Raw genomic sequence first — 23,507 nt, 5'->3', positions numbered from 1 at the left:
GGCTAAGTAGAGCTCCATCAGGCTAAGTAGAGCTCCACCAGGCTAAGTACGTAGAGCTCCATCAGGCTAAGTAGAGCTCCATCAGGCTAAGTAGAGCTCCACCAGGCTAAGTACGTAGAGCTCCGTCAGGCTAAGTAGAGCTCCGTCAGGTTAAGTAGAGCTCCATCAGGCTAAGTAGAGCTCCACCAGGCTAAGTAGAGCTCCACCAGGCTAAGTAGACCTCCACCAGGCTAAGTAGAGCTCCACCAGGTTAAGTAGAGCTCCATCAGGCTAAGTAGAGCTTCCTCCACATTGAGCACTTGTCACCATCCTTTCAGGTCTGTGCTCATGGGAGGTGGTAGGAACTAGCATCTTCGCATGTCTAAGATTCTTTTCAGGTGTGGTTTTCCCTCTTCGTCGCCCAGTGTAGTCAGGCTGACCTCAGTAACAGGGACAGGGATCACTGAGGTTATTGTCATGCGGACAAGTTAGAGAAGATCATTGGTGGAAAAAGTACTCAATTGTCATACTTGACTAAAAGTAAAGATACTTTAATAGATAATTACAAGTGAAATTCACCCAATAAAATACAACTTCAGTAAAAGTCTAAAAGTATTTGGTTTTAAATATACTTGAAATTGCTAAAAATGTATTTAAGTAGAAAAAGTAAAAGTATAAACCATTTGGATTCCTTATATTAAGCAAACCAGACGGCACAAATAAAAAATGTATTTTTATTGACGGCTAGCCAGGGGACACTCAGACACTCAAACACTCAGACACTCAGACACTCAAACACTCAGACACTCAGACACTCAAACACTCAGACACTCAAACACTCAGACACTCAAACACTCAGACACTCAGACACTCAAACACTCAGACACTCAAACACTCAGACACTCAAACACTCAGACACTCAAACACTCAGACACTCAAACACTCAGACACTCAAACACTCAAACACTCAGACACTCAAACACTCAGACACTCAGACACTCAAACACTCAGACACTCAGACACTCAGACACTCCAGACACTCAGACATCATTTACAAATGAAGCATTTGTGTTTAGAGTCCTTCAGATCAGAGGCAGTAGGGATGACACTTGATAAGTGTGTGAATTGGACCATTTTCCTGTCAAAATGTCACGAGCACTTTTGGGTGTCAGGGAAAATGTATGGAGTAAAAAGTACATTATTTTCTTTCGGGAATGTAGTGAAGTAAAAGTAAAAGTTGGCAAAAATATAAATAGTAAAGTCATGTACAGATACCACAAAAAAACAACTTAAGTAGTACTTTTGAAGTATTTTTTTCTTTACACCACTGGAGACGATCATGAAGCATTGTTGGTCTGGGTACTGACATGAACAGAGACCTGCCACCTCTCAGACAGTACACCTTGAACTTCAGAGTTCTGTGGAAGATGTTAATATGAAGTCTCACAGTTTCATTGTATTGTAAAATGACACCACATTAGGCATGACGTTCTGGGGTCTGGGGGAGCATGGAAAGATGCCAGCATTCCAATCTTGTGAGTTAGCTAATGGATGATGAATGTAGAATTGTTGGCTCAGTTGAAGTGATCTTATCTGTGTGAATAATTAAGAGCAGAGCTCAGCACAGTGCAGAAGGGTTGTCTCACGTTGTCTCACATTCTTTTCTTTTTGAACTTTCTCTCGACCAAATTATGGCCGTAAATGTGGAGTCATATTGAAGGAATCTTTTCCAAGCAATACATGACTACATTGCACATCTGCTACCACAGCTGCTGCAGGTCCCATTTCAACATCCTTAGTTTGCAGACGCGTTTCATGGAAGCAAGATGAACTAAAGCTTGGATTTATCAATCTGTATCGAGATGGACTGCAATCACGGAAGTACTTTTCATTTCTTATGAAGGCTCTCTGGATAACGTACTGTTGTACTTTCTTGACGATGACAAGTCTGGAAGGAGAGTGACAGAGCTGTGTTGATAGCTCAAGAGACACATGCAGTTATGTTCAAATGATTCTCCATCCAGCAATATCATGCTCTGTTTCACATTCCTGTGGATTTAATAGGTGATCAAACTGACTTTCTTTCTCTCTATCAGCTTGATGTCCCTTTTTTGTCTACTAAGTTACATGACGCACGTTACGGTTGATGTTACTATGACAGAATTTCTCCCCCCCAAAAACTAAAAACAAACTTTTTTTCCAATAACAGAACTCACGGGAAAGAGTGAAGGAATGTAAACCCAAGATGAACTGCAACGGAGAAGCGACAGATAGCAGGGGAGTAGGAACTTGGAAAAGACAAACAGTGTTTCAGATTAGACTTAGAAAAGAGCTTAAAAAAGGAAAATAAAAATGCACACATCTGGTTTTTGAATCATGGCTGAAAAATGCGCAGGACGGTCTGTGGTTTTATTCTCACTCTTGGCCATTGTAGTTTCCTTCTCAGGAATTACTGACGTTTTAGGCAAAAATCATATTGATGAGGAGTTGGAGAAAATCACATTTCAAGGAGCCGGAAGCACCAACGGGCATCCGGAAAACTGGCCGGCGAACCTTCACCCCAACCTGTATTTTCACCAGGTGGACATACAGCAGCAGAGATCTGCCACGACGCACAGACATATTTTTAAAGTTATCCGGCTTGCTGTTGGGACTATGCTCGCCAATGCTGCCCTCTATCTACCCCCGGTTAAGCATGAGGAATTTTCCAGCAAATGGAATGAAATTTATGGTAACAATCTCCCCTCTCTCGCTCTGTACTGTTTGCTCTGCCCCAAAGATACAGCTGCCCATCAATTCTTAATGAGATACATGGACCAGATGGCAGTGTACCCTAACTGGACGGTGACCAGCGCTCCCAACGACGAGGTTCCCATGGCTCACTCCCTCACAGGATTTGCCACAGCCTATGACTTCATCTACCCTCTCCTGGAGACATCGCGAAGGGCACGCTACATGAAGAAAATACGTGCCGCCACAGAGGAGCTGTACGAACTCTCCAAACACAGGGGTTGGGGGAAGCAGTTTTTACAGAATCACCAGACTACCAACATCTTAGCCATCCTGACCGGCGCCCTCGTGGTGGGAGCACACAGTGACCCGGAGACAATGATGTGGAAGCAGGTGGCCGTTAACTACATGGAAAAGACCATGTTCCTCCTCAGTCACGTAGTGGATGGCTCGCTAGATGAGGGTGTGGCCTATGGGAGCTACACCGCAAAGTCCATCACTCAGTACGTTTTCCTGGCGCGTCGCCACTTCGACATCGACAACACCCAGAACAACTGGTTGCGGGCGCACTTCTGGTTCTACCACTCCACACTTCTGCCAGGCTTCCAGAGGACAGTGGGCATCGCTGACTCCAACTACAACTGGTTCTATGGACCGGAGAGTCAGCTGGTGTTCCTCGATGCATTTGTGCTCCGGGACGGCACCGGAAACTGGCTGGCCCAGCAGATCCGTAGACATCGTCCCAAAGATGGCCCCATGGAGCAGTCAGCAGCCCAGCGCTGGGCCACCTTACACACTGAGTTCCTGTGGTATGATAGTGAGCTCTCCAAGCAACCACCAGCCGGGTTTGGCAAAGCAGTACTGCACATGTTCTCAAACTGGGGTGTGGTGACTTACGGGGCTGGTTTATCATATGGTCAAGGCAACACATTTGTCTCCTTCAAATCGGGGAAGCTGGGCGGTAGGGCAGTGTATGATATTGTCCATTCAAAGCCCTACTCCTGGCTGGAGGGCTGGAGCAATTTCAATCCGGGCCATGAGCACCCAGACCAGAACTCCTTCACCTTTGCCCCTAATGGACAGGTATTTGTTTCAGAGGCACTGTACGGCCCCAAATACAGCTACCTCAACAATGTCTTGACGTTCGCCCCGTCTCCCACAAGCCAGTGCAATCAGCCCTGGGAGGGGCAGCTTGGAGAGTGCGGCAAGTGGCTGCGGTGGGCGGAGCCTGAGGTCGGCAACACAGCCGGTGAGGTCATTATAGCTGCATCCCATGGGGATTCTCTGTTCATTAGTGGAGAATCGGCATCGGCCTACTCCTCTGTGATGGGGCTGAAGAGCGTATACCGTGCCCTTGTCTTGCTCAACTCTCAGACTCTGCTGGTGTTTGACCATGTGGAAAAAAGCAAGGAGTCTCCGTTGAGTACTCTGAGTGCTTTCTTTCACAACTTGGACATTGATTTTAAATATGTCCCTCACAGGGCTTTAGACAGGTACAATGGGGCACTGATGGACGTTTGGGATGCTCACTACCAAATGTTTTGGTTTGACAGTCAGGGGAATAGTCCAGTGGCGAGAATACAGGAGGCAGAGCAGGCTGCTGAGTTTAAGAAACGATGGACCCAGTTTGTCAACGTGACCTTTCCAATGGAGGGCACGGTCACCAGAGTGGCCTATTTGATGCACAGTCCCAATGTAAAAATCTCCAACTGCAGATTCATCGAAAATAGTAAAAATGGAGTACGACTCTCTATTGTCGTCAACGGCACAGAATCCATTGTGTCCATCGTAACAAACTACAATGACATTGGCGCCAGATATAGCTACTTGGGCTTTGGGGGATATGCAAAGATGCAAAGCAGGCATCAGATAATCCACTTCGGTCTGGGAGTTCAAACGATGACTGAACAAAACACTGTGGATCCAGTCTATGACTTTGGGTTTATGGTTAATATAGTGGGAGGGCTGACACTGTGTCTCGCCATTGGGTTTTTAATCCTGCAGCGCACGTTTTATTTCTGCTTCCGCAAGATCATGCGCTATACTTTTATGTTTGTTCTCCTGCTGTGGGTCGTTGAGTTTCTGTTTGTCTCCAATAGCTGTGATTGGCTTGTCTGTGTCCAAACAGTGTCCGATCTGCCCCCAAACCCTCTCCCCACAGTCGTCGTTACATCCCTGCCAGGGTCTGGGGCTGAGGTTCTCAAGCCCCTGTTCTATAACAGCTCTGACTTTGTTTATCTCCAAGTCCCCACAGAGCACCTAGTCATCCCGGACACTGAGTTCAACTTTGACCCCCTGGTGGATGCCTGCGTGTGGTCCAGACTAGATGCGGAAAGAGGTCACTACAAGGCCATCCAGGGCTGGTTCCATTCCTTGGTCTATAACCCTAGACTTCACCTGCAGAACATTCAGTTGCACAACGAGGGCAGCTGGAATGAGATTGAGGTGGAGCTTTCTGGAAAGAGGAGGAAGCCAATTCGTAGGCAGTCAGGGTCAAGGGGGAGTTCAGATAGAGATGGGGAGTATGTTCGGGAGCTAAGGCGGCACATGGAGAAGTACCCTAATGCCCGCCCTGTCCTCAGCTTGAGCAGCGGGAGCTGGACCTTGAAACTCCCGTTTTTCAGAGAGGTGGTCGGTCACTCATTTCGGGCATTGCACGTGGTGCGAGATCCTCGCGCTTGGATTTACCTTATGCTCTACAACAGCGAGCCAAGCCTCTATTCTCGCAAGAATGTGCAAAAACATGTCGCTGCAATTTTTAAGCAAGAGAGAAACGGCGGGAGAAGCAAGTGTACACTAGGGTTCACCCAGGAATTCTTGACATTGCACAGCGTCCTCTCTGATCCAGAGATGGAGCCGGTGCTGCTACTGGCCCATCTGTGGCTGGCCCACACAACCACGGCACTCCAGGTCAACGGCGACCTCACCGCCTCTTACCTTCATGTGAAATTTGAGGACATTGTGCAATATCCTGAGGAGACAGCAGGAAAGATACACACGTTTCTCGGGGTTCCCGTGGCCCCAGCTGCCCTCAACCAGCTCATGTTCGCCACCTCCACCAACCTGTACAACCTGGTGTATGAGGGAGACATATCGCCAGCCAGCATCAATGTGTGGAGAGACAAAATGCCCATCCACGAGATCAGAATGATAGAGGACACATGCTTAAAGGTTATGGAGAGGCTTGGGTACTCAAGGTACTTAAGTTAATAGCTGCTGTATGACGTCCTACCATGGACACCGTACTTTTGGTTTTGTTGACATGTATACTTTGTTGTTGTATATTTTGCACATTCCACTATTATGATACGTTTAATTGTCCAGTCCTTGTTTATAGACTGGGATGTATAAAATAGAACAGAGTGATGTGCTCCTTAACACTTTTTTTTAAAGTGTATGATTTGTCTGACTAACGTGATGTGTTTTCATCCAAACAGTTTTGAAGTTTGTTGGCTGGTTATTTAGCCACGCCCAGAATCTCCTGGCTAGCATTTTTGGAGCATGTAGCAATGCTAGGGGGACACGGATTGTTGATTCAACATTAAACAAATCAGCAACCACAGCTAGTGAAATCTCTGCAACCCTAAACAAAGAGTTGCAGTTTGTTTTTAGCATGGGTGGCTAGTACTAAACTGGTCCTGAACCTCTCTAAAACTAAAAGCATTGTATTTGGTACAAATAATTTAGAGATGTTCTGCTTTTTTGACACCACACTCCACAAAGCAAGTCCTGCAGGCTCCAGTTTTATATTGTCTTGATTTTTTGTCCATTTATATGGTTAAGTGCTGCAAATAAGGACCTAAAAAAATGGCAGCTGGCCCAGAACAGAGCGACACATCCTGCTCTTCACTGTAATCAGAGGGCTAAATATCAATATGTTGCATGCCAGTCTTGGCTAAAAAATAGAGGAGAGACTGACTGCAATCGTTTCTTTATTTTTTATTTTTAAAGAAACATTTATTTGCTGAAAATTCCAAATTGTTTGAATAGTCAACTTACACACAGCGCTGACACACACACTTACCCCACCAGGCATGACGCCAGGGGTCTTTTCACAGTCCCCAAATCCAGAACGAATTCAAGGAAACATACATTATTATATAGAACTCCCTTCCATCTCAAATAGCTCAAGTGAACAGCAAACCTGGCTGACCCCCCAGATAAAGCAACACCTCACAGAACCCCTCTCCCTTATTCGACCTAATTATGTTGTGTGTATGTACTGATAGATGCTACTGACTGTACATTTAAATGATCAACATTGAAACGATAAATGTAGGCCTAGAATAGTAGGTCTCTCTTGATATTTTTTTTCAGTATTGAGTCAGTGCAGAATCTTTTAGTTATATTTTTTACTTGTAAATGTATGTAGTTCTGTCTTTTTAACTGTTCTTATCTATTAATGGTCTGTATCATGTTTCATGTTTTGTGTGGGACCCCAGGAAAAGTAGCTGCTGCTATCACAACAACTAATGGAGATCCTTATAAAATACCAAGAAAAACACGAACAATTGTAATAGTGGTGCATTCAGTCGATAATAAGTTTAAACATATATATTTTTGCGGGTGAAATATCCCTTTAAAGTAATTGGAATACTGGATTGGATTTAACAGTGTTATTTACATATTTTGCTACAGTATATCATAAATCTTTTCTAAACTATTGTCGATCACTTGATTTCAAACCCCACTCTTATTTATAGTAGATTTTTTTCAGTGGTAAGGGGTAAAACCCTGCTTGTAAATTCAGTGCAGTACTTTTGTCAGAGCATTGTGGGATACAACAACCCAGCAGGCTTCTCTTACTGATAGTAAATGCATTTTGCGGAAGAAAAACATTTTCTCAACCAGGAAGTGAAAACAGTTATAGCAAACTCTTTGAAACATGCAAAATATGCAAACGTGTAAATTGAGAAATGATTTACATTCACTGCAAAGAAAGAGCCTTGCTTCAAATTTCTTTAGAAAAGAAAGCATATATTTGTTTTACTGTTGTGTAAGTCACGTCCAAAACACATAGGACATTAAATGTCCTTTTCCCGAAGACAGTCTTCATCAGATATTTTAAAAGTCACTTTATTCCAAAAACAATTTGTGTGTGTGTGCTTCATGCTATGACGTCACAACAATTCAAAAGAGGATTATCACAAACTAACAAGACTTAAAAAAAATAATCTAATACAGCTCTTCAGAAATGGGATACCTTTGTAGAATGCGTTGGATTGTGTTTGTAAGGTGCTTTAGACATCTTTCTGAAAGCTGTAGATGCACTGCAGGCTCATAGCTTGAGTGCTGATTATTAATGTGGAACTACATGCGTAATGCATCTACGGTATCGTCACCTGCTGCTTTCTTCCCTTACAAAAAAACATTGCAGTTTTGAAATTGCAATAAAAGCACAGTAACCACAGTCAATTGTGGTATTTTGGACCCAGTAATTGCAGTGACCTCTCAAAAGTACTGCAGTACAGAAAAAAACCCTGTTCTTTTGGATGCATTATTTGTAGCATACTGCAGTTATACTGCACTCTGACTGCAGGTATACTGCAGCTATACTTCACTCTGACTGCAGGTATACTGCAGCTATACTTCACTCTGACTGCAGGTATACTGCAGCTATACTGCACTCTGACTGCAGCTATACTTCACTCTGACTGCAGGTATACTGCAGTTATACTGCACTCTGACTGCAGGTATACTGCAGCTATACTTCACTCTGACTGCAGGTATACTGCAGTTATACTGCACTCTGACTGCAGGTATACTGCAGCTATACTTCACTCTGACTGCAGGTATACTGCAGCTATACTTCACTCTGACTGCAGGTATACTGCAGCTATACTGCACTCTGACTGCAGGTATACTGCAGCTATACTTCACTCTGACTGCAGGTATACTGCAGCTATACTTCACTCTGACTGCAGGTATACTGCAGCTATACTTCACTCTGACTGCAGGTATACTGCAGCTATACTTCACTCTGACTGCAGGTATACTGCAGCTATACTTCACTCTGACTGCAGGTATACTGCAGTTATACTGCACTCTGACTGCAGGTATACTGCAGTTATACTGCACTCTGACTGCAGGTATACTGCAGTTATACTGCACTCTGACTGCAGGTATACTGCAGCTATACTTCACTCTGACTGCAGGTATACTGCAGCTATACTTCACTCTGACTGCAGGTATACTGCAGCTATACTTCACTCTGACTGCAGGTATACTGCAGCTATACTTCACTCTGACTGCAGGTATACTGCAGCTATACTTCACTCTGACTGCAGGTATACTGCAGCTATACTTCACTCTGACTGCAGGTATACTGCAGTTATACTGCACTCTGACTGCAGGTATACTGCAGTTATACTGCACTCTGACTGCAGGTATACTGCAGTTATACTGCACTCTGACTGCAGGTATACTGCAGCTATACTTCACTCTGACTGCAGGTATACTGCAGTTATACTGCACTCTGACTGCAGGTATACTGCAGCTATACTTCACTCTGACTGCAGCTATACTTCACTCTGACTGCAATCTTTTTTTCTTAAGGGTTCAAATTAAATGTAAACTTAAAGATGCACTATGCATTCAACTTAAAGATGCACTATGCATTCAACTTAAAGATGCACTATGCAGAAATCGCTGCGCCATTTCCTGGTTGCTAAAATTCGAATAGTTTGCCTAATTTCAGTTTACTTGACAAAACAATCAAGTATAGTGTAGAGAATCAATGTACCATCTAAACCTTAGACTTGCTTTCAATGAGAACGACAGATCTATAACACATATTTCTATGTGTATTTGCGGCTTGCCCAAATAGTTATGTATTGCAGCTTTAAGAGGGGAGTGGCTTATTCATAAAGCAGCGTATATGTGTTTTCGTAATAAAAAAAAGCCTCAGGAACTTGTAGCAGGAAGAAAGAAGGGTAGGAGAGGTTGAGCGTTGACTGTGTTTGCCAGCAAACTCGTCGAAGAAGAATTGTAATGAAATACACTTTTATTTAGAGATGGAAATTATTAAAAAATCAGCAAAGCTCTGGAGGTTTGCGCATGTGGTTTATTGCAGCTCGCTGTTCCGAGGTCACCAGTATGGTAACTCTGTGTCATGATATAAACACTATACATCTAGGATACAACCGGACATTCAGCCATGCAGTTGAATACGAGTTTCTGGAAGAATGGGTGATTGACAGCAAAAGTGTATTGGGAAGTTTACAGCTGCTTACAGTATTCTTGAAACGTTATAGCCCTAGAAAAGAGCAACATGTCCATCTAGTGTACACACTATGCATTGCTATATGTCAAATCAAATAAATCATCAAATCAAATTTTGTTTATCACATACACATGGTTAGCAGATGTTATTGCGAGTGTAGCGAAATGCTTGTACAAAGCTCCATGTGTCACATTTAAATAAGAACACATTTTCAGTGATTCTTCTCCAGAGGAACTTACAGCAAGTAGGTTTTAGGGCCTTGCTCAAGGGCACATTGAAAGATTTTCCACCAAGTCGGCTCGGGGATTTAAAACCAGCCACTCTTGATTAATAGCCCAACGCTCTTAAACGCTAGTCTACATGCCACCTGCTTAAAAGGCTAAATTGTTTTGTAAATGTTGCTGAAGGATGCGATGATTTGATATCATCAGTGAATGAGCACCCAATACAATGGAAACTATAGAGCAAATGTAATTTCATAATAACACTTCTATATTTGTATTGACACCATGAGAGCAACATTTCTTTAAAAAAAAACATTTGAAGCTATACAGCGTTTGTTAACAAAGTCTCTTGAATGCACCAAGTTTAGCAAATCTCCTGAATATGCTTTATACATTATTATCCATTTCTAAATGCTTATTCACAAACATTGCAGTATTGTATGTCCTTGTTTCTTATTTATTTATGATAATTTAAGTTGAGTTGTACTTATCTAATCTAACACGATTCCCTATTCTACCTAACAATCATAACGGTTTTACACAAACATACATACATACATACATACATACATACATACATACATACATACATACATACATACATACATACATACATACATACATGCATTCAGAAAGTATTCAGACCCCTTGACTTTTTCCACATTTTGTTACGTTACAGCCTTATTCTAAAATGGAATAAATTGTTTTTCCCCCTCATCGTTCTACACAAAATACCCCATAATGACACATTTTTGCAAATGTGTGTGTGTGTATATATATATATATATATATATATTTTTTTTTAAACAAAGACATTTCACATTTACATCAGTATTCATACCCTTTACTCAGTACTTTGTTGAAGCACCTTTGGCAGCGATTACAGCATTGAGTCTTCTTGGGCGTGTTCATCAAGGATCTCTCTGTACTTTGCTCCATTCATCTTTCCCTCGATCCTGACTAGTCTCGCAGTCCCTGCCTCTGAAAAACATCCTCAGAGCATGATGCTTCCATCACCATGCTTCAGAGTAGGGATGGCTCACACTGTTCACCCCCTGTCTCTCCCTGTCTCTCCCTGTCTCTACACGCTCACACTGTTCTCTCCCTGTCTCTCCAAGCTCACACTGTTCACCCCCTGTCTCTCCATGTCTCTCCGTGTCTCTCCCTATCTATCCAAGCTCACACTGTTCAGGCCAAAGAGTTCAGTCTTGGTTTCATCAGACCAGAGAATCTTGTTTCTCATGTTCTGAGAGTCCTTTAGGTATCTTTTGGCTAACTCCAAGCGGGCTGTCATGTGCCTTTTACTGAGGAGTGGCTTCCGTCTGGCCACTCTACCATAAAGGTCTCATTGGTTGAGTGCTGCAGAGATGGTTGTCTTTCTGGAAGGTTCTCCCATCTCCACAGAGGAACTCTGGAGCTTTGTCAGAGTGACCATCAGGTTATTGGTCACCTCCCTGACCATGGCTCTTCTCCCCAATTGCTCAGTTTGGTCAGGCAACCAGCTCTAGGAAGAGTCTTGGTAGTTCCCAACCTCTCCATTTAAGAATGATGGAGGCCACTATGTTCAATGCTGCAGAAATGTTTTGGTGCCCTTCCCCAGATCTGTGCCTCGACACAATCCTGTCTCGGAGCGCTACAGATTATTGCTTCAACCTCATGGCTTGGTTTTTAGCTCTGACATGGACTGTCAACTGTGAGACCTTATATAAGGTCAACTGTGAGACCTTATATAGACAGATGTGTGCCATTCCAAACCATTCCAAATCATGTCCAATCAATTGAATTTACCGCAGGTGGATTCCAATCAAGTTGTAGAAACATCTCAAGGATGATCAATGGAAACAGGATGCATCTGACCTCAATTTCTAGTCTCATAGCAAATGGTCTGAATACTTATGTCAATAAGGTATTTTTTTTAATGTATATATCTATTTTTAATTCTAAAAACCTTTTCTAGCTTTGTCATTATGGGGCATTTTGTGTAGATTGATGAGGAAAACAAACAATACATTTAATACATTTTTGAATAAGGCTGTAACGTAACAAAATGTGGGAAAAGGGAAGGGGTCTGAATACTTTCCTAATGCACTGTACATACATACATGCTGTACACGATAACGTAACTGCTTCTGCTTTGAATGTACAGTTGTTTCCATGTACCAGTAGATGGCGACACAACACAAGAGAACCCACAGATGAAGCCAAAACTAATATCAACGCACACCACCAGTACGTTGTCTTTGTGCCTTTTTACGATCTTTAATTGAAAATTACTCTGAAAAATAATAGCCATAGTAATTTCAGTGCTGCGTTTTTAACTATTTTACTCTAGAAACAGTTCCAACAACTTTGACCCAATCACTAATTTAGACCAAAATAAATATAAATCCAAAAGGATAAATTACATGGAAACTACTTCTCTAGAAAATGGTAACTGCTTCTCTCTAAATAGTAACTACTACTCTGGATAAGAGCTTCTGCTAAAAATGTAATTTAAAAATGTGAAATAGCAGTTTCAACTGAAGTCATTTTCCCCATGATGTATTCTCTGTGTCGGGTGTTACATTTGCAGTGTCCAATGTCCAATATGCTGTGGTTTTCGCATTCATGCAAAGAATAAGTTACCTTTGATTAATTTACCTATGCCACTGACGTTGATGAATGAAGTTTACCTACTACCCAGCGAACTGTGTCCCCTTTTTTCTAATGTCTAGCCCTGTGTGGCTGAGCACAGACAGAAGCATGTTGCTCTATTGAATCCCGTGGCTTATTCAATACAGTGTTAATATATTCAATACAGTAGTATTGAATATACTACCACATATGGGTTCCATGTAGAACGCTCTGTGGAAAGGGTTTTGCCTGGAACCCAAAAGGGTTCTACTTGGAACTGAGCAAAGTATAGAGAGAGATCCTTGATGAAAACCTGCTCCAGAGCGCTCAGAACCTCAGGCTGGGGTGAAGGTTCACCTTCCAACAGGACAACGACCCTAAGCACACAGCCAAGACAAAGCAGGAGAATTCTCTGAATACTCTTGAGGGGCCCACCCACTGCCGAGGCTTGAACCCAATTGAACATCTCTGGAGAGACCTGAAATAGCTGTCCAGCAACTCTCCCCATCCAACCTGACAGATCTTGAGTGGATCTGCAGAGAAGAATGGGAGAAACTCCACAAATACAGGTGTGCCAAGTTTGTAGCAACATGCCCAAGAAGACATGAGGATGTAATCGCTGCCAATATTAGCGACTCAGACAGGGAGAGGTTGAAAATGTTAGTGAAGACACTTGCCAGTTGGTCAGCGCATGCTCGGAGTACACGTCCTGGTAATCCATCTGGCCCTGCGGTCTTGTGAATGTTGACCTGTTAAAGGTCTTACCCACATCAGCTGCGGAGAGCGTGATCACGCAGTCGCCCGGAATAGCTTATGCTCTCATGCATGTTTCAGTGTTACTTTCCTCGAAGCGTGCATAGAAGTTATTTAGCTCATCTGCTTCATCTGACCACTTTTTTATAGACCGAGTCACTGGTGCTTCCTGTTTAAATTTTTAGTTTGTAGGTATGAATCAGGAGGATAGAATTATGGTCAGATTTTCCAAATGGAGGGCGAGGGAGAGCTTTGCTCTGTGTGTGGTCTAGAATTTTTTTCCCTCTGGTTGCACATTTAGCATGCTGGTAGAAATGAGGTAAAACGGATTTAAGTTTCCCTGCATTAAAGTTCCCAGCCACTAGGAGCGCCGCCTCTGGATGAGCGTTTTCCTGTTTGCTTATGGCGGTATACAGCTCATTGAGTGCGGTTTTAGTGCCAGCATCAGTCTGTTGTGGTATGTAGACAGCTACAAAAAATACAGATGAAAACTCTACAGCTTATCATGAGATATTCAATTTCAGGCAAGCAAAATTTAGAATCTTCCTTAGATATCGTGCACCAGATGTTGTTTACATATATGCATAGGCCCCCACCCCGTGTCTTACCAGAGGCTGTTGTTATATCCTGCCGATAGAGTGTATAACCAGCCAGCTGTATGTTATTAATGTCGTCGTTAAGCAACGACTCAGTGAAGCATAAGATATTATAGTTTTTAATATCCCCGTTGGTAGGATATACGTGCTTTCAGTTCGTCCCATTTATTTTCCAGCGATTGAACGTTAGCTAGCAGGACAGATGGCAAAGGCAGATTAGCCACTCGTCACCTGATCCTCACAAGGCACCCTGATCTTCTCCAGCGAATGACGGTGATCTGGGCCTGATCGGGTATCTGTAGTATTTCCCTCCCTTCAGACATTGAAAGAAAAACTATTTGTTTAATCTGAGGTGAGTAATCACAGTTCTGATGTCCAGAAGCTCTTTTCAGTCGTAAGAGACGGTAGCAGCAGAATAGCATGGTTGGTTAAGAGCCGATAAGACAGCTGCCATCCCCTCCGGCTCCATCTTTTCCATTTCCATTACCTATAGTATGATCAAGCAAGTTAATGATTCTGACGTTTTTGGGCTACTAAACAACTATTGAGTTAGAACCACGGAGAGTATGGTGCAATACAACTGTTACCACCCTGTAACATTGACCTACCACCCCTGTCTGTTACCACCCTGTAACATTGACCTATCACCCCTGTCTGTTACCACCCTGTAACATTGACCTACCACCCCTGTCTGTTACCACCCTGTAACATTGACCTATCACCCCTGTCTGTTACCACCCTGTAACATTGACCAATCACCCCTGTCTGTTACCACCCTGTAACATTGACCTACCACCCCTGTCTGTTACCACCCTGTAACATTGACCTACCACCCCTGTCTGTTACCACCCTGTAACATTGACCTACCACCCCTGTCTGTTACCACCCTGTAACATTGACCTACCACCCCTGTCTGTTACCACCCTGTAACATTGACCTATCACCCCTGTCTCTTACCACTCTGTAACATTGACCTACCACCCCTGTCTGTTACCACCCTGTAACATTGACCTATCACCCCTGTCTGTTACCACCCTGTAACATTGACCTACCACCCCTGTCTCTTACCACTCTGTAACATTGACCTACCACCCCTGTCTGTTACCACCCTGTAACATCGACCTACCACCCCTGTCTGTTACCACCCTGTAACATTGACCTACCACCCCTGTCTGTTACCACCCTGTAACATTGACCTACCACCCCTGTCTCTTACCACTCTGTAACATTGACCTACCACCCCTGTCTGTTACCACCCTGTAACATTGACCTACCACCCCTGTCTGTTACCACCCTGTAACATTGACCTACCACCCCTGTCTGTTACCACCCTGTAACATTGACCTACCACCCCTGTCTCTTACCACTCTGTAACATTGACCTACCACCCCTGTCTCTTACCACTCTGTAACATTGACCTACCACCCCTGTCTCTTACCACTCTGTAATATTGACCTACCACCCTGTCTGTTAACCCTGTAACATTGACCTACCACCCCTGTCTGTTACCACCCTGTAACATTGACCTACCACCCCTGTCTGTTACCACCCTGTAACATTGACCTACCACCCCTGTCTGTTACCACCCTGTAACATTGACCTACCACCCCTGTCTGTTACCACCCTGTAACATTGACCTACCAACCCCCTGTAATATAGACTTACTAGCCCTGTAACCCTACCACCCCTGTCTGTTACCACCCTGTAACATTGACCTACAACCCCTGTCTGTTACCACCCTGTAACATTGACCTACCACCCCTGTCTGTTACCACCCTGTAATATAGACTTACTAGCCCTGTAACATTGACCTACCACCCCTGTCTGTTACCACCCTGTAACATTGACCTACCACCCCTGTCTGTTACCACCCTGTAACATTGACCTACCACCCCTGTCTGTTACCACCCTGTAACATTGACCTACTAGCCCTGTCTGTTACCACCCTGTAACATTGACCTACCACCCCTGTCTGTTACCACCCTGTAACATTGACCTACCACCCCTGTCTGTTACCACCCTGTAATATAGACTTACTAGCCCTGTAACATTGACCTACTAGCCCTGTCTGTTACCATATTTAGGGCGGCCGGTAGCCTAGCGGTTAGAGCTTTGGGCCAGTAACCGGTTGCTAGATCGAATCCCCAAGCTGTCGTTCTACCCCTGACCAAGGCAGTTAACCCTACTCTTCCTAGGCTGTCATTGTAAATAAGAATTTGTTCTTAACTGACTTGCCTAGTAATATAAAGGTTTAATAAAGACTAGTGTCATCTTGGAAATGTAGTCCCCTCTAACCCATCTGGGAAATGTAGTCCACTCTAACCCATTTGGGAAATGTAGTCCACTCTAACCCATCTGGGAAATGTAGTCCAGTCTAACCCATCTGGGAAATGTAGTCCACTCTAACCCATCTGGGAAATGTAGTCCCCTCTAACCCATCTGGGAAATGTAGTCCCCTCTAACCCATCTGGGAAATGTAGTCCACTCTAACCCATCTGGGAAATGTAGTCCACTCTAACCCAACACACTACACTGCTGATCAAGGGAGAAAGGAACCTCAATCTAAGGGTTTCCACACATGGAACTCTCCTGGCTATTACTCAGGAACACTGCACACAGTGCCCTCTAAGTGACACTAAGTGACACTTGCCCTCTAAGTGACTTGCCACTGTCTGCACATTTAATCTCTACCACTTTCAAATTGGATAAAGAGTGTAGAGGTTTTCCTCCTCTTCGTCGGAAGAGGAGGTGTGTAGCCTGGATCGGACCAAGATGCAGCGTGGTAAGTGTTCATGATGTTTATTTTAAAGACAAACTGAACACTAAAATACAAAAACAATAAACGTAACGTGAATAACCGAAAGCGAAAACAGTACCGTGTGGTAAACAAACACAGACACGGAAACCAACAGTGAAACCCAGGCTACCTAAGTATGATTCTCAATCAGAGACAACTAATGACACCTGCCTCTGATTGAGAACCATACTAGGCCGAAACATAGAAATACCCCAAAACATAGAAAAACAAACACAGACCATACTAAATAATGACAAAACAAAGGAAATAAAGGTCAGAACGTGACAAAGAGAGTATCTGTTCCCCACATCCAAATCTGGTCCTCAGAACATGGATTACCTCTCGCCCCATTATCACCACAACCCTGACCCCTGAAACTTGCCTCTGTTGCCCCAAACAATTCTTCAATCCAACCACCCATAATAAGACCCACATAATAAAAGTAAGAGCGACTCGAAGAGGGAATGTTGTGAGGAACATTGGTTACTCTTTGTCACCTTCTCTCTCTTTCTGTCATACTTTATCTTATTATTTTCCGTCACTATGGGAACAGCCATGGGAAAGGAGGAGGTGCAACTGTACATGAACTTGACCTCAGAGACAATAGGGCTCTATGTTGGTTTATTGGGGAAAATGGAGCTCAATTGGGCTCTATTGGAGGAAATGGGACTCTATGGGGGGGAAATAGGACTCTATGGGGCTTGGTGGGACTCTATGGGGGGAAATGGGACTCTGGGGGGAATGGGGGAAATGGGGCTCTATGGGGCTCTGTGGGACTCTATGGAAGGAAATGGGACTCTATGGGGGGATATGGGACTCTAGGGGGGAAATGGGACTCTAGGGGGGGATATGGGACTCTAGGGGGAAATGGGACTCTAGGGGGGTGGGACTCTAGGGGGATATGGGACTCTAGGGGGAAATGGGAATCTATGGGGGAAATGTGGACTCTATGGGGAATGGGACTCTATGGGGCTCTATGGGGGGAAATGGGACTCTATGGGTGGAAATGGGACTATATGGGGGGAAATGGGACTCTAGGGGGGACAATTTGGGCTATATGGGGGGAAATGGGTCTCTATAGGGCTCTTTGGGGGAAATGTAGCTCCAGGCGGTTCTATGGGGCTCTATGGGAGGGAAATGGGGCTCTACTGTGGGAAACGTGGCTCTATGGGGCTCCATGGGGGTAAATGTGGCTCTATAGGGCCCTATGGGGGGAAATGTGGCTCTATAGGGACCTATGGGGGGAAATGGGACTGTAGGATGTTTACATAGGATAATATTACATGGTACTTTTGTTTACCTGAATACATGATGTGCACGTGAATGGCTCAGAATTTGCCAGATCCATCAATTGACATTTGTGGCCCCAAACCCCAAACCGCGCCAAAGTTGCCTGTCCCTGTGTGAATACATTTAGAATCCTCATCGTCATAAAATATACATAAAAAGTAGAGAAAAACTCACGGGTGGCCCAATGTTGTAAGGCACTACATCGCAGTGCTAGCTGTGCCACCAGAGATCCTGGGTTCGAGTCCAGGCTCTGTCGCTGCGACCGGGAGGCCAATGGGGAGGCGCACAATTGGCCCAGCGTCATCCGGGTTAGGGAGGGTTTGGTCGGCATCCTTGTCTCATCGCGCACCAGCGATTCCTGTGGCGTTGCAAGCTGACCAGGTCGCCAGGTGTACGGTGTTTCCTCCGACACATTGGTGCGGCTGGCTTCCGGGTTGCATGGGCATTGTGTCAAGAAGCAGTGCGGCTTGGTTGGGTTGTGTTTTACGCATGGCTCTCGACCTTCGTCTCTCCCGAGTCCTTATGGGAGTTGATGCAATGAGACAAGACTGTAACTACCAATTGGATACTACGAAATTGGGGAGAAATAATGAGGTAAAAAGAGAAAAAGTACGATTTAATTACTACTCATTTTCGGCCTGTCAAACACTCAATTCCTGACGTGGGAATATCTGTCTCTAAGATGTCCCTGAGACGTGACGGAATATCAGTCCCTAAGATGTCCCTAAGATGTCGCTATGGCGTGACGGAGCATCAGTCCCTAAGATGTCCCTGAGACGTGACGGAGCATTAGTCCCTAAGATGTCCCTGAGACATGACGGAGCATTAGTCCCTAAGATGTCCCTGAGATGTGACGGAGCATTAGTCCCTAAGATGTCCCTGAGACGTGACGGAGCATTAGTCCCTAAGATGTCCCTGAGACATGACGGAGCATTAGTCCCTAAGATGTCCCTGAGACGTGACGGAGCATTAGTCTCTAAGATGTCCCTGAGACGTGATGGAGCATCAGTCCCTAAGATGTCCCTGAGATGTGACGGAGCATTAGTCCTTAAGATGTCCCTGAGACGTGACGGAGCATTAGTCCCTAAGATGTCCCTGAGACGTGACGGAGCATCAGTCCCTGAGACGTGACGGAGAATCAGTCCCTAAGATGTTCCTGAGACGTGACGGAGAATTAGTCCCTAAGATGTCCCTGAGACGTGACGGAGCATTAGTCCCTAAGATGTCCCTGAGATGTGACGGAGCATTAGTCCCTAAGATGTCCCTGAGACGTGACGGAGCATTAGTCCCTAAGATGTCCCTGAGACGTGACGGAGCATTAGTTCCTAAGATGTCCCTGAGACGTGACGGAGCATTAGTCCCTAAGATGTCCCTGAGACGTGACGGAGCATTAGTCCCTAAGATGTCCCTGAGACGTGACGGAGCATTAGTCCCTAAGATGTCCCTGAGACGTGACGGAGCATCAGTCCCTGAGACGTGACGGAGAATCAGTCCCTAAGATGTCCCTGAGACGTGACGGAGCATTAGTTCCTAAGATGTCCCTGAGACGTGACGGAGCATTAGTCCCTAAGATGTCCCTGAGACGTGACGGAGCATTAGTTCCTAAGATGTCCCTGAGACGTGACGGAGCATTAGTCCCTAAGATGTCCCTGAGACGTGACGGAGCATCAGTCCCTGAGACGTGACGGAGAATCAGTCCCTAAGATGTCCCTGAGACGTGACGGAGCATCAGTCCCTAAGATGTCCCTGAGACGTGATGGAGCATCAGTCCCTGAGACGTGATCTCTTTCGTAGGAATATTACACCAAGAGTTTCACATCTCTTCATGGGATAGCTCGGTGTCGTATAAGCTCACTAATAAACATTGTTTCACATCTCTTCATGGGATAGCTCGGTGTCGTATAAGCTCACTAATAAACATTGTTTCACATCTCTTCATGGGATAGCTCGGTGTCGTATAAGCTCACTAATAAACATTGTTGCTTAGCAATGTTATACATGCTCATTACATTGACATTTCAGTCATTTAGCAAATGCTCTTATCCAGAGCGATGTATAACAATGCCAATTCTAATATGCAGTGGTAGCCTACTCAGAGGGAAAATAAATTAAATTATAAATAACTGTCATGACTGTTATAAATGTTATATTGCTGCTCATACATGTGTCTATGAACAAATGATATCTCTTCATCTACAGTATGTCCCACTACATCATATAGATCAATGGGGGCAGAAGCAAACGATGTCATTATTATTTATTTGGTGGATGAATTTGCTAACCATCCAGGGGAGACAGTAACAGAGGCCTTTAGATTATTAAAACATGAGATGTGTTTTGATTCCTGCTCATTGCTTCATGTAGGAGTTTGTGGCGACAATGTTGTCTTTTGACATTTCACATGTGAACATATTTATTTACTTGTGAAAAGACAAGATTATCATTTTCTATCAGGGAACACACATGTATACACACCTACACGCACACGCACGCACACGCACGCACACGCACGCACACGCACGCACACACACACACACACACACACACACACACACACGCACGCACACACACACACACGCACGCACGCACACACACACGATGAACAGAAAAGCTCAGTCCCTTTGTGACATGAATTGATTAAAGGAATGACGCCTTTCATTAGAGAAACCATAATATCCTTCCTGTCATTGTGTGACTACGACCCATGTCAAAGCCTTCCATCTCTGAACTGTGCAGTAATGCTAGAGGGTCCACACAGTTTCCATCAGTAACATCAAAGCCTATTTATTAAATTATCCAACTGAATATCAACCAGGATTAGTTCCATGTTGAAGTCAGATACTTATTTTTATCAGGTGGCTTTGTAAAGTAACCGGGAGTAGAGAGAGAATGATAAATATTCCTCATAATGGACTGAAAACTAATGAAGCATGAAAAGCTACTGATCTCTGCTGGGGGCCCTGTGGCCATCATCATCCCATTCTCCCTCTTTTTTTTCTCTCTCTTTCTTTCATTCTTCTCATCCTTCTTTCCCTCCTCCTCCAGATTTATTTCCACTCTCCCCCCCTTCCTATCTCTCTCTTTCTGTCTCTCTCTCTCTCTTTGTATCTCTCTCTCTTTGTCTCTTTCTGTAGTGCGCTGCCAACCCACAGCTCTCTGCGTCCTCCCCCAACAGGACGGGTAGCCTATCCTCATCAGAGAGGTCTTTGAAACCTTTGGAAAATGACTCTCTCTAATTGTTTTATTTAAAAAAAAAAATTGTCAGGAAATGCAGCTCCGTCTCAGGTTCTGCTTGGTGCAGTGGTTGCACAGCCTTTCCTCTACAGGGAGCCAGGTTTTCCTATGTCTACCCAGCAAGGCTCTGCTCACTGAGCCTGTACTTTGTCAAGGTTTTTCTAGGGTCTTGGATCAGTAACCATGGCCAAATAGTTTTTCCATTGGTGCACTGTCGATTTAGGGCCAGCTAGCACTGCATTTTGCTTTGTGCTTGTGCTTCCCAATAGGTAAATATAGTTTTGTTTAACTGTGTTGTAATTTGGTTTTTATTCGATTGATTTTATTCGATTGATTGAATGTTCTGTGTGTGTCTTCAGTTTGTTAGTAGAACGGGTTTTTGAACTCTGCCCCAGGACCAGCTAGATGAGGGGACTGAGTCTTCAGTGTGTTAGTAGAACGGGTTTTTGAACTCTGCCCCAGGACCAGCTAGATGAGGGGACTGAGTCTTCAGTGTGTTAGTAGAACGGGTTTTTGAACTCTGCCCCAGGACCAGCTAGATGAGGGGACTGAGTCTTCAGTGTGTTAGTAGAACGGGTTTTTGAACTCTGCCCCAGGACCAGCTAGATGAGGGGACTGAGTCTTCAGTGTGTTAGTAGAACAGGTTTTTGAACTCTGCCTCAGGACCAGCGGGATGAGGAGACTGAGTCTTCAGTGTGTTAGTAGAACGGGTTTTTGAACTCTGCCCCAGGACCAGCTAGATGAGGGGACTGAGTCTTCAGTGTGTTAGTAGAACGGGTTTTTGAACTCTGCCCCAGGACCAGCTAGATGAGGGGACTGAGTCTTCAGTGTGTTAGTAGAACGGGTTTTTGAACTCTGCCCCAGGACCAGCTAGATGAGGGGACTGAGTCTTCAGTGTGTTAGTAGAACGGGTTTTTGAACTCTGCCCCAGGACCAGCTAGATGAGGGGACTGAGTCTTCAGTGTGTTAGTAGAACGGGTTTTTGAACTCTGCCCCAGGACCAGCTAGATGAGGGGACTGAGTCTTCAGTGTGTTAGTAGAACGGGTTTTGAACTCTGCCCCAGGACCAGCTAGATGAGGGGACTGAGTCTTCAGTGTGTTAGTAGAACGGGTTTTGAACTCTGCCCCAGGACCAGCTAGATGAGGGGACTGAGTCTTCAGTGTGTTAGTAGAACGGGTTTTTGAACTCTGCCCCAGGACCTTCAGTGTTAGCTAGATGAGGGGACTGAGTCTTCAGTGTGTTAGTAGAACGGGTTTTTGAACTCTGCCCCAGGACCAGCTAGTGTGAGTCTTCAGTGTGTTAGTAGAACGGGTTTTTGAACTCTGCCCCAGGACCAGCTAGATGAGGGGACTGAGTCTTCAGTGTGTTAGTAGAACGGGTTTTTGAACTCTGCCCCAGGACCAGCTAGATGAGGGGACTGAGTCTTCAGTGTGTTAGTAGAACGGGTTTTTGAACTCTGCCCCAGGACCAGCTAGATGAGGGGACTGAGTCTTCAGTGTGTTAGTAGAACGGGTTTTTGAACTCTGCCCCAGGACCAGCTAGATGAGGGGACTGAGTCTTCAGTGTGTTAGTAGAACGGGTTTTTGAACTCTGCCCCAGGACCAGCTAGATGAGGGGACTGAGGCTTCAGTGTGTTAGTAGAACGGGTTTTTGAACTCTGCCCCAGGACCAGCTAGATGAGGGGACTGAGGCTTCAGTGTGTTAGTAGAACGGGTTTTTGAACTCTGCCCCAGGACCAGCTAGATGAGGGGACTGAGGCTTCAGTGTGTTAGTAGAACGGGTTTTTGAACTCTGCCCCAGGACCAGCTAGATGAGGGGACTGAGTCTTCAGTGTGTTAGTAGAACGGGTTTTTGAACTCTGCCCCAGGACCAGCTAGATGAGGGGACTGAGTCTTCAGTGTGTTAGTAGAACGGGTTTTTGAACTCTGCCCCAGGACCAGCTAGATGAGGGGACTGAGGCTTCAGTGTGTTAGTAGAACGGGTTTTGAACTCTGCCCCAGGACCAGCTAGATGAGGGGACTGAGTCTTCAGTGTGTAGTAGAACGGGTTTTTGAACTCTGTAGATGAG

General features: G+C 44.7%; 2 protein-coding genes across 2 annotated transcripts; both read left to right on the top strand.

The window, feature by feature from the left end:
* Nucleotides 1-1,504: 1,504 nt before the first annotated feature.
* Nucleotides 1,505-6,862, top strand: LOC118394367 (dermatan-sulfate epimerase-like protein). Its single transcript, XM_035787528.2, has 2 exons — nucleotides 1,505-2,043; nucleotides 2,189-6,862. Exon 2 carries the CDS (start codon nucleotides 2,356-2,358, stop codon nucleotides 5,917-5,919), a length of 3,564 nt encoding a protein of 1,187 aa, XP_035643421.1. The 5' UTR covers nucleotides 1,505-2,043; nucleotides 2,189-2,355; the 3' UTR covers nucleotides 5,920-6,862.
* A 1,059-nt stretch (nucleotides 6,863-7,921) lies between these two features.
* On the top strand, nucleotides 7,922-19,335 carry LOC127907726 (uncharacterized). The gene is made up of 8 exons (XM_052464315.1): nucleotides 7,922-7,939; nucleotides 8,107-8,314; nucleotides 8,469-8,534; nucleotides 8,568-8,732; nucleotides 8,832-9,029; nucleotides 9,129-9,161; nucleotides 9,195-9,245; nucleotides 18,923-19,335. The coding sequence occupies exons 1-8, from the start codon at nucleotides 7,922-7,924 to the stop codon at nucleotides 19,333-19,335; spliced, it is 1,152 nt and encodes a 383-aa protein (XP_052320275.1).
* Nucleotides 19,336-23,507: the final 4,172 nt, after the last annotated feature.

The sequence above is a fragment of the Oncorhynchus keta genome, chromosome 15 (genome assembly GCF_023373465.1).
Source record: "Oncorhynchus keta strain PuntledgeMale-10-30-2019 chromosome 15, Oket_V2, whole genome shotgun sequence".
In the NCBI taxonomy this organism is placed as follows: domain Eukaryota; kingdom Metazoa; phylum Chordata; class Actinopteri; order Salmoniformes; family Salmonidae; genus Oncorhynchus; species Oncorhynchus keta.
The sequence above is the reverse complement of the archived record's forward strand: the minus strand, read 5'-3'. Positions and strand labels throughout refer to the sequence as shown.